Source organism: Heterodontus francisci, chromosome 7 (assembly GCF_036365525.1).
Source record: "Heterodontus francisci isolate sHetFra1 chromosome 7, sHetFra1.hap1, whole genome shotgun sequence".
Lineage (NCBI taxonomy): Eukaryota > Metazoa > Chordata > Chondrichthyes > Heterodontiformes > Heterodontidae > Heterodontus > Heterodontus francisci.
The window spans coordinates 72699589-72710222 of record NC_090377.1 but is presented as its reverse complement, the minus strand read 5'-3'; the positions used below and the strand labels follow the sequence as shown (position 1 = coordinate 72710222).

At 40.7% G+C, this 10634-nt stretch overlaps 1 protein-coding gene across 1 annotated transcript; it reads left to right on the top strand.

Annotated features, from left to right (window-relative positions):
• Positions 1–8672: 8672 nt before the first annotated feature.
• LOC137371731 (homeobox protein DLL-4-like) lies at positions 8673–10471 on the top strand. Its single transcript, XM_068034570.1, has 3 exons — positions 8673–9100; positions 9247–9428; positions 9673–10471. Exons 1-3 carry the CDS (start codon positions 8785–8787, stop codon positions 9979–9981), a joined length of 807 nt encoding a protein of 268 aa, XP_067890671.1. The 5' UTR covers positions 8673–8784; the 3' UTR covers positions 9982–10471.
• Positions 10472–10634: the final 163 nt, after the last annotated feature.

The following is a 10634-nucleotide window of genomic DNA, read 5'->3' as shown; positions in this document are numbered from 1 at the left end:
TGAAGGGAAATCCTGCTCAGGTAATGAGATGGTGGTTGGCATCGCTTTCTATCATTCTTTGCAATAGGCATTTTCAATGTTCAATGTCTTACACTGTTTGATAGAAATAGCTGCTATGTTATAGCAAGAGTATATTATCCTGAGATTTTGCAATCTAGCCACTAGGTTCTGGCAAATTGCTCAAGATATTTCCTGAATTTTTTTTTAGTGACCATTTTTTTTCTTAGCAACTAGAAATTTTAAGTAAGGCTGTGACGGGAGATGGAGCAAAGGTGGGTAAATGAAGTTGAGGTGCAAATTAGCCATGATCTAATTGAATGACAGAGCAGGCTGGAGGGGCTGAATGGCCCTAATGTTCTGTTTTTTATAATATTCAAAATAAGGGTTTAAACAAAACAAAAAATACAGCATTCATAATAACATGATTACATCTATCTATTGAATAATAAAAAGAGGGCCCGACAGCATTGAGTGGGTTAAGGCATCCCACATCCAGTGGTACTAGTTGGTAGCATTTTAAGAGATCTGTGCAAGCAGTAAATGTAATGTTTGTGATTGGTTCCTGAAGTGTATCTCTGTGTATATGTCTGCTCCCTCTCTCTGTCTCTGTCATAAAGTGAGTGATTCAGTTGTCTCAGCAAGAAACTGTGACACTGAAATGTTTACTTTTGGCTTCCCATTATAAAATGTAAATATTTTTAGCTAGTGTTTTCCATTATAAATGTTTACATTGCCAATTTTCATGATAAATGTGTTACAAGAAATAACATTTGCAGAAACAAAGTGTATACCATTAACAAAAACTTTAATATTATACTAGTCAATCTCCCACAATGTTGCATACAAGTACCAAATTTTGTCTGATTGTGCTCCTGTGAAGCACTTTGTGCTATGTTAAAGGCACTGTATAAATGCAAATTCTTCTTCTTGTAATCAGGACCAATTCTGTTCTTCAGAGGGTAAAGGACAATGGGGCAAAGTGGGGAAAAAGAAGAGAGAGAAGAAGGATGCAAAAAAAGGAAGGGGACAGGTGAGGGGAAGAAGCAGCAAGGGAAAGAGGGGAAGAAAAACATGGAGAAGCAAGAGGCTCAAAGACATTGCTAGGGTAGGGCAATGTAAATGAGTAGAGGTATCTGAATTAAGGCATGGCTATATCATCCAGTGGGAGGGGAATGCTGCAGATGGGAAATGTAGTCAGGTGTTTACTGTAAAAGGGGAAATGGAGTAACCAGTGGGAGGCAATTGCTGCCAGTGATGGGTTGAGGGGAAAGGGATTGACAGCCAGTGTGTGGGCTGGAACAGGAAATACATCCAGGCATTGAATCTTCTTCATTGGGGCTCAGTCTTAATCTGGTGGTGGGATTTGAAGGCCAAAAATATGCTGGTGGTGGGTCGGTGCTGAATTTCTGCTCAATTGTGAGAGGAGGGCTATAAGGCTATAAATTTGGTTCAGTGTGGGAGATTTTATTTGGCGTCTTTCTAGTGTTATGAAAAAGTGATCATGCCAACTAATATTACATGCTAGCTTTTGGCAGAGCTTTAAGTATACTGCAACCTGACTTACTTGTTAGAATGTAATATAATTCCTGATATTAGAGTGTCATATAATTCCTGATTATACAGCTTTCAATTGTATTACAAAGCTGTTAATTATCTAGGTATTCAGATAAGTTTCATTGGAGTTTGACCTCATCAAAACTAGAACTGCCTAGTTGTTCTTATTTATACTAGATCAAATACATACTTAGAGTCATAGAGTCATTTACGGCACAGAAAGAGGCCATTCAGCCCATCAAGTCCATGCCGGCTTTCCACAGAACTATCCTGTCAGTCCCACTCCCCGGCTCAATCCCCATAGCCCTGCAAGTCTACTTCTCTCAGATGGCTATCCGACTTCCTGAAGTCATTGATTGTCTCCACTTCCATCACCCCTGTGGGCAGCGAGTTCCGGGTCATTACCACCCGCTGCATTAAAAAGTGTTTCCTCATATCCTCCCTGCATCTTTCGCCCAAAACTTTCAATCTGGGTCCCCAAGTCCTTGTACCATTTGTTAATGGGTACAATTTTTTGTTGTCTAATCTATCTAAGCCTGTCATAATCTTGTATCACTGACTAAAAATCTCTATAAAGTATTTGTATGTTTATTTGAATAAAATGTATGAGAATATGCATCAATATTTTCGATTGGCTAGTGTTGACAAGAATGTTTAGTTTAGTTTAGTTTAGTTTAATGTGTCTGTAAATTGTTTGAGATAGTCCAAAATGGGAGAATATTGTTTTATTTATAAACTTTTTAGATACTTTATAAGTAATATTTGTAGACAAGGGTTTTTTCCACCTCATTTGGGGGCGCTTCAACTCTCCTGCTTCTTTCAGAGTAAATAACCGTCACAGGAGCTTAGATCTGATCTCATGAGCATATTACAAACTCCCAACTCTCTGGAAGTTCTAAATATTTCTGATGTTACAAGTTAAACCTGTAAACATCTACAGCATTATTACATATATTATTGCCATCTGATCAACAAAACGATGTGCTTACACATAGCTATGTTCCATTTTTCGAGATACTGTAACACATGCTTGACTTAAGGTGTCAACATGGTGAAGGTGGAGAGCTGGCATGAACATGGTGAACGTGGAGAGCCAGCATGGACACGATGGGCCGAATGGCCTCCTTCTGTGCTGTAAATGACTGGCTGAAGAATGAATGCATTTCACAGGCCCTATTATGTGAACTATAATTAAACCGAGAACCACAAGATGGCAGCACAAGGCAGGAGTGCCTGAAACACAATTCTGCTGATGTGCACCAAACACTGTAAATTGGTAAAAGCATTCGGTACCCATGTTACCAACCCAATCAAATGAATGTGGTACTGCTCAATTCTGTATTATTTGAATCGTGCGTAAGCTGATTGAAACTTTCAGTTTTTCACACATATAGATGCTCCATTTTACTTATTATAAAACTGGAACTAGAACAAGATCTGGATATACTCACTGCAACACAACAATCACTTTTAAAAATAAAAACAGAAAATGCTAGAAATACTCAGAGGGTCAGGCAGCATCTGTGGAAAGAGAAATAGAGTTAACGATTCAGATCAAAGACTTTTTGTCAGAATGGAAAAAGAGATGTAACAGGTTTTAGCAAGTAGAGAAGTGTGGAAAGAGAGAAGGGGAAAGAACAAAAGGGAAGACCTGTGATAGGGTGGAGGCAGGAGAGCTTAAATGACAAAAAGGATAATGGCACAAGGTAAAAGGATATGGTAACAGGAAAAGTAAAGAAGACAAAGATGGATGTAGATGAGGTGTGAATGGGAATAGTAGAATCAGTACCAACAGCTGCTGTCCTGAAGAAAGGGGCGAGAGGTTATGATCTAAAATTCTGATGAAGGGACATCGACCTGAAACATCAACTTGGTTTCTTTTTCCACAATTGCTGCCAGACCTTTGAGTATTTCCAGCATTTTCTGCTTTTATTTATGATCTAATAATATTGAGATCAGAAGTGCCTAATCGAAAAATGAGCTGCTTTGCCTCCAGCAAACATTGATGTTCATTGGTACAGTGTAGAAGGCCAAGGACAGATAGGTCAGTGTGGGGGCAAGGTGGAGAATTAAAATGACAGGTGACCGGAAGCTCAGGGTCACTTTTGCGGACTGAATGAGTGGTCACCCAATCTGCATTTGGTCTCCTCATTGCAGTGGAGGCTGCATCGTGAGTAGTGAATACAGCATACTTACTTGAAAGAAGTACAAGTAAATCGCTAGTTCAACAAGAGTGACTGTTTGGGGCCCCGGATGATGGAAAGGTAGGAGGTAAGAGGGCAGGCTTAAATCTGCTGTTGCATGGGAAGGTGACATGGGAAGGGGAGGAGGTGTCGGGGATGATTGAGGAGTGGACCATGGTGTCACAGAGGGAACGGTCCCTTCAGAATGCTGAAAGGGGAGAGAAAGACATGTTTGGTGGTGGCATCATGCTGGAGGTCGCTGAAATAGCAGAGGTTGATCTTTTGAATGTGGAGGCTGGTGGAGTGGAAGGTGAGGGCAAGGGGAACCCTACCACTGTTCTGGGAGGGAGGAGAAGGGGAGAGGGAAGAAGTACATAAAATGGAATGGACAAGGTAGAGGGTCCTGTCACCCACAATGAAGAGGAATCCTCAGTTGAGCAAAAAGGAAGACAGAAGGAAGCACTGATAGGGAAGGTTGCACCGTCAGAACAGATGCAACATCAATGGAGAAACTGGGAGAATGGAATGGAGTCCTTACAGAAAGGGGGGCTGGGAGGAAGTGTAGTCAAGGTAGCTGTGGGAGTCAGTGGGCTTATAGTGGATATTGGCCAATAGCTTGTTCATAGAAATGGAGAAAAAGAAGGCGAGGAAGATGAGGGACAATTCAGAAAGTGAAGACAAAGGAAAGGTGGAAATTGGAAGAGCAAGTAATGGAACTGATACAGTCATCAATATACCAGAAAAAAAGAGGTGATCTGAGTAGGACTGGAACAAAGAATGTACCACATTTTTTTATTCATTCTTTGTGATGTGAGCATTGCTGGTTAGGCCAGCATTTATTGCCCTTGAACAGGTGGTGGTGAGCTGCCGACAACTGAGTGGCTTGCTAGGCCATCACAGAGGGCAGTTAAGAGTCAAACACATTGGTGTGAGTCTGGAGTCACATGTAGTCCAGGCCAGGTAAAGATAGCAGATTTCCTCTCCTGAAGAACATTAGTGAACCAAATGGTTTTTATGACAATCCAGTAGCTTCATGATTGTTATTAACAAGACTAGCATTTTATTAAGATTTCTTAAGTAACGGAATTTAAATTCCTCCAGATGCCATGGTGAGATTTAAACTCATGTCGCCAGAACTTCAGTCCAGGCCTCTGGATTACTAGTCCATTAACATTACCACTATGCTACCATCCCCCTGCTATATCCCATATCCAAAGAATGTTCCATGGCACCTTCGCATGCAACTGCAGCAGATGCAAAATCTGCCCTTTACCTCCTCCCTTCCCACCATCTAGGGTCCCAAACACACCTTCTAGGTGAAACAGTGATTTATTTGTACTTCTTTCAATTTAATAAACTGTATTCGTTGCTCATGATGCAATTTCCTTTATACTGGGAAGACCAAATGCAGATTGTGTGACTGCTTTATGGAACACTTCCATTCAGTCGGCAAGTGTGACCCTGAGCTTCTGGTCACTTGTCATTTCAATTCTCCGCCCTACTCTCACTCTTGACCTCTCTGTCCTCAGCCTCCTACACTGTTCCAATGAAGCTCACTGTAAGCTGGAGGAACAGCACCTTGTCTTTTGATTAGATATTTTACAACTTTCCAGTCTCAACACTGAGTTCAACAATTTCAGATCATAACGTCTGCCCCAATATTTTTGGACAGCAACTGTTGGTAATGATTCTGCTATTCCCATTTACACCTCCTCTACACCAATCTTTTGTTTCTTTACTTTTTCCATTTACATCTCCTTTTGCCTTGCACCATTATCCCATTTGTCATTTAAGCTCTCCTGCCTTCCACACCATCATAAACCTTCCCTTTGTTCTTCCCCTCTCCTCACTTCCCTTGCTACTAGTCTTGCTTAAAATCCTCTCTAATTTTCTCCAGTTCTGACTAAAGGTCATCAACCTGAAACGTAAATTCTGTACATCTCTCCACAAATGTTGCCTGACCTGCTGAGTATTTCCAACATTTTCTGTTTTTATTTCAGATTTCCAGCCTCAGCAGTATTTTGCCTTTACAATCACTTTCAAATCTAAATTGTTCCTAAACATTCATGTTGAATTTTAAGAAGACTGAAGCCATTGTTTTCAGTCCCTGCTCCAAACTCGGTTCCCTTGCCACCAATTCCATCCCTCTCCCTGGCAACTGTTTGAGACTAAACCAGTCTGTTCACAACCTTGGTGTCACATTTGACCCCAAGATAAGCTTCTGATTTCATATTCCCACCATCACTAAGACCGCCTACTTCCACCTCCAGAACATTGCCTGACTTTGCCCCTATCTCAGCTCATCTGCTGCTGAAGTTCTCACTCGTGACTTTGGTACCTCTAGATGTAACTATTCCAATGCATTCCTGGCTGCTCGCCCACACTCTACCCTCTGTTAACCTGAGGTCATCCAAAACTTTGCTGCCTATGTCTTAACTCGCTCCAAGTCCCATTTGCCTATCACCCCTATGCTCGCTGACCTACATCGGATCCAGGTCAAGCAATGCCTTGATTTCAAAATTCTCATCTTGTTTTCAAATCCTCCGTGGTTTCACCCTCTGTATCTCTGTAATCTCCTCCAGCCCCACTACCCTCCAAGATATCTGTCCTCCTCTAATTCTGGCCTTTTGAGCATGCCCAATATTAATTGTTCCACAATTGGCGTGCTTTCAGTTTCCTAGTCCCTAAGCTCTCGAATACCCTCCCTACACCTCTCCGCCTCTCTATCTCACTTTCCTCCTTTAAGACACTCCTTAAAATCCACCTCTTTGACCAAGCTTTTGATAATCTGTCTTAATATCTCCACTTTGTGGTTCAGTGTCATATTTTGTTTTATAATGCTTCTGTGAGGTGCCTTGGGATGTTTTATTATATAAAAGCTACGATATAAATATAAGTTGTTGTAGAGCAAATGTGTAACAAAATAGCTTAAAAAGGGAGAAAGGGATAGATTAAGTAATTACAGGGCAATCAGCCTAATCTCGATGGTGGGCAAATTATTAGAAAAGATGCTGAGAAACTGTCTAAATCATCATTTAGAAAGGCACAGATTAATCAAGGACAGTCAGCATGGATTTGTTAAGGGAAGGTTGTGTCTGATTAACTTGATTGAATTTTTTGAGAAGTTAACAAGGAGGGTCAATGAGGGAGGTGCGTTTGATGTAGTCTATATGGATTTTAATAAGGCTTTTGACAAGTTCCTACATGGCAGACTGGTCAAAAAAGTAAAAGACCATGTGATCCAGAAGAAAGTGGCAAGTTGGATACAAGATTGGTTCAGAGACAGAAAAATGATAAAGATTGACAGGTGTTTTGAGACTGGAAGCCTCTTTTCAGTGGGGTTCCACAGTGCTCAATATTAGGTCCCTTGCTTTTCATGTATATATTAATGATTTATACAAATGTATGGGCATGATTTAAACGATTGCAAATGATACAAACATTGGTCATGTGGTTGATAGGGAGAAATCTGTAGACTGCAGGAAGATATCAATGGACTGGTCAGGTAGGCAGCAAAGTGGCAAATGGAAATTAATCTGGAGAAGTATGAGATAATGTATTTGTGGAAAGCAAACAAGGCAAGGGATTACACAATAAATGGTAGAATACTGAGAAGTGTAGTGGAACATGGGGACCTTGGAGTGCATGACCACAGATCCCTGAAGGTAGCAGGACAGGTAGATAAGGTGGTTAAGTAGGTGTATGAAGGAAACTGATCTCCATTGCACTGTTTGTATTGTTTGATTTGGTGCTTTTTGGAACTGTTTTGTAATGTATTTTTTTACAGATTTTTATGAATAAAGTATATTTTGGAAATTTAAAAAAGCTGTATAGGATACTTTCCTTTATTAGCCATGGGATAGAATATAAGAGCTAAAACTGTACTAGTTAGGCCACAGCTAGAGTACTGCGTTGCTGATCACTGCATTACAGGAACAATATGTTTTGCACTAGAGAGGGTACAAAGGAAATTTATGAGGATGTTGTCAGGAATGGAGAATCTTAACTGTGAGGAAAGATTGGATAGGCTGGGATTATTTTCTTTGGAATAGTGGAAGCTGAGGGGAAATTTAATTGAGTTGTATAAAATTATGAGGGTCCTAGATAGAATGGATAGGAAGGCCCTATTCCCCCTAACAGAGGGGTCAGCAACCAGGGAACGTAGATTTAAAGTAATTGGTGGAAAGATTAGAGAGGAGTTGAGGAGAATCTTTTTCATCAGAGGGTGATAGGGTCTGGAACTCACTGCCTGAAAAGGTGGCAGTGGCAGAAACTCTCATCACATTTTATAAAAATACTTGAGTATGCACTTGAAGTGCTGTGACCTACAGGGCTGGAAAGTGGGATCAGACTGGATAGCTCTTTTTCCACTGGCATTGACATGAAGGGCCGAACGGCCTCCTTCTGCGCCGTAAATTTTCTGTTTACAGCAGAAGTTTCCGAGCTTTACTTCATTGTTCGAATCATTTGACACAAAGTGAAATATTCGAATCAGCTTCATAAACGATATTAAACTGAATGCATCTATAGGTACTTGCTTTACTTTTTAAAATCAGCTTTGGGCATTAGTCCAGTGAACAGTCGCAGCCCGTCTCAGCACACGGAACGGAATTAATGTGTTGATTAGTTTGATTTCAAGAAGGACCAGGTCACAGAAAGAGGACAAAGCCGCTCATTGTGATTGCCCAGAGTCTGTTTCCCAGGCCTGCACCGCACAACATGAATGATGTTGCCAGCAGAGCTAAGCCTCCTGCAGTTCACCTTCCGGCTCCACCCGCGCTCTCGCAGCGCCAACCTGGCTAGCGGCTCAGCAGCATCACGGGGCACAATCCCGCCTGCCTATTGGCTGCTGCTTAGCAACGTGACGACAAGCGCACGTGATGCGGCTTTAATGCTGGGTCGCCTGAAATTGCAGACAATTGGCGAGCATCAAGGCTGCATCAGCTCCTTCTTGCAGTCCCACAATAACATGCTTTGCAAATCAGTACCGACGTTTTTCTGAGCTGAGATTTGTTACTTTGTTTTTTTTTTATTTTTTTATATAACAATGACCGGAGTGTTTGACAGCCTTGCTGCAGATATGCATTCGAACCAAATTACCTCGAGTTATCACAACATGCACAAGTCCCAGGAATCTCCAAATTTGCCAGTGTCTACTGCAACTGACAGCAGCTATTACAATGGGCAGCAGCACGGCCCCTGCGCTGGGTCACCTTATGGACAGCTTAACTCCTACCAGTTCCATGTTGGTAACATGAACAACCTTTCGTACAGTGCCAAATCCTACGAAATTAGTTATACAAATTGTTACAACTCCTACAGTTCCTATGGTTCAAGTAATTCGCCTGCAAATACTGATGTAGGTAAGTTGTCAACATATGAAAACAAGGATGTTAATTTGGAGGATTATTTGAAATATGCGCATGCCGATTTATGCGTATATGTGTTCATAACTTGTGACATTGTAAATGTTTCTATTGTCGAAAAATCGAAAATGTTTTTGTTTCAGAAAAAGAGTGCGAGCCTGAAATCAGGATAGTAAATGGAAAACCAAAGAAAGTTAGAAAACCTAGAACTATTTATTCCAGCTTTCAACTAGCAGCTTTGCAGAGACGTTTTCAGAAGACCCAGTACTTGGCTTTGCCTGAAAGGGCCGAGCTGGCTGCTTCCATGGGCCTTACCCAAACTCAGGTGAGACTATACAAGGAAGACAGCATTATAGCACTTTTTAATATTTTTAACATTTCTAAGAAAGCATTTATATCACTCGATGCGTTAAACCTCAAACCAACAAGAGTTGGCGTCCAGTTTCTTTAAGCTGAATTTGCAACTTGTTTTAGCGCTACACTAAACTTTCTAGTCTATAGCAATGTAAATGGTTTTTACACGGCCTGTCTGTCAAATATTGCTGACATTTTATTTTTGAAATATACAGGTGAAAATTTGGTTTCAGAACCGCCGGTCTAAATTTAAGAAAATGTGGAAAAACGGAGAAATGCCCAAAGAGCAGAATCTCAGTGCCAGCGAGTCTCCTCCTTGTAGCTCTCCTCCGTCCTCGATAGCATGGGATTATTCTCCGCACCAGAGAATCAACAGCAACTCGACCATCACACAGAACAACGGCCCTGCCGGGTCCTTTATCGGAAACTACTCCTGGTATCCTGGTTCAAATGGTGCTTCACATTTTCAGTCAACCCCAATTCTTCAACATCAGCCCACTATCAACCCAGGGGCAATATACTGAACCCATATTTCTGCAGACCGCTATCTGGTTAGACGACAGACTGCCTAAAGATTTCCTATGACAGGGGAAGTTCAAGTGTTTCAAAAAAAATCACTACAGTACCATCCTTTATAACGTTTGTATTAACTGGTGCCTTTGCAAATGACCTCATTTTCTATGTTTTCGAACGAACTATGTGTGGTATTTATGAACTGTAGACAGTTCAGTGCTGTTAAAACACCGATCATCGTTATTAAAGCTCGTTGTGTAGACGATCGAAAATAATCTGTAAATAAATACCTTCTTTCGTGCAGAACTATCTGAATACGAATGCGCATCCATTGGATTGTTTGTTGTGATATAACAATTATATTGTGTTACTTGTGTAGCTGCGCCAATGATGTCTGAGTTATTGTACCATTGATCTGTATCTTTTGGTTCAAACCTACATTTAAAGTCTTTTGGATAAGGAGTTAAATTGTGCTACTGATTTTTCCACAAGTCATAGGTTTGGAAAAATAACTTTATTTATTCTATAAAACAACTTCTTTACAGTGTTGCTTTTATGAAAAGAAATATATTATTTAAATAAATATTGTTTAACTGTTATTTCTATGTTGCCAGTTTAATGACAAACGTTTGACTAAAGACATTTTTTATTAAAATGTTTTTTT

What these genes read in the sequence shown, in the direction of transcription:
- LOC137371731 (XM_068034570.1), top strand. Translation starts at nt 8,785, where the DNA reads ATGACCGGAGTGTTTGACAGCCTTGCTGCAGATATGCATTCGAACCAA. An exon ending in GCCTGCAAATACTGATGTAG is followed by an intron (nt 9,101 to 9,246) that starts GTAAGTTGTCAA and finishes TTTTTGTTTCAG; the next exon opens with AAAAAGAGTGCGAGCCTGAA. An exon ending in TGGGCCTTACCCAAACTCAG is followed by an intron (nt 9,429 to 9,672) that starts GTGAGACTATAC and finishes TGAAATATACAG; the next exon opens with GTGAAAATTTGGTTTCAGAA.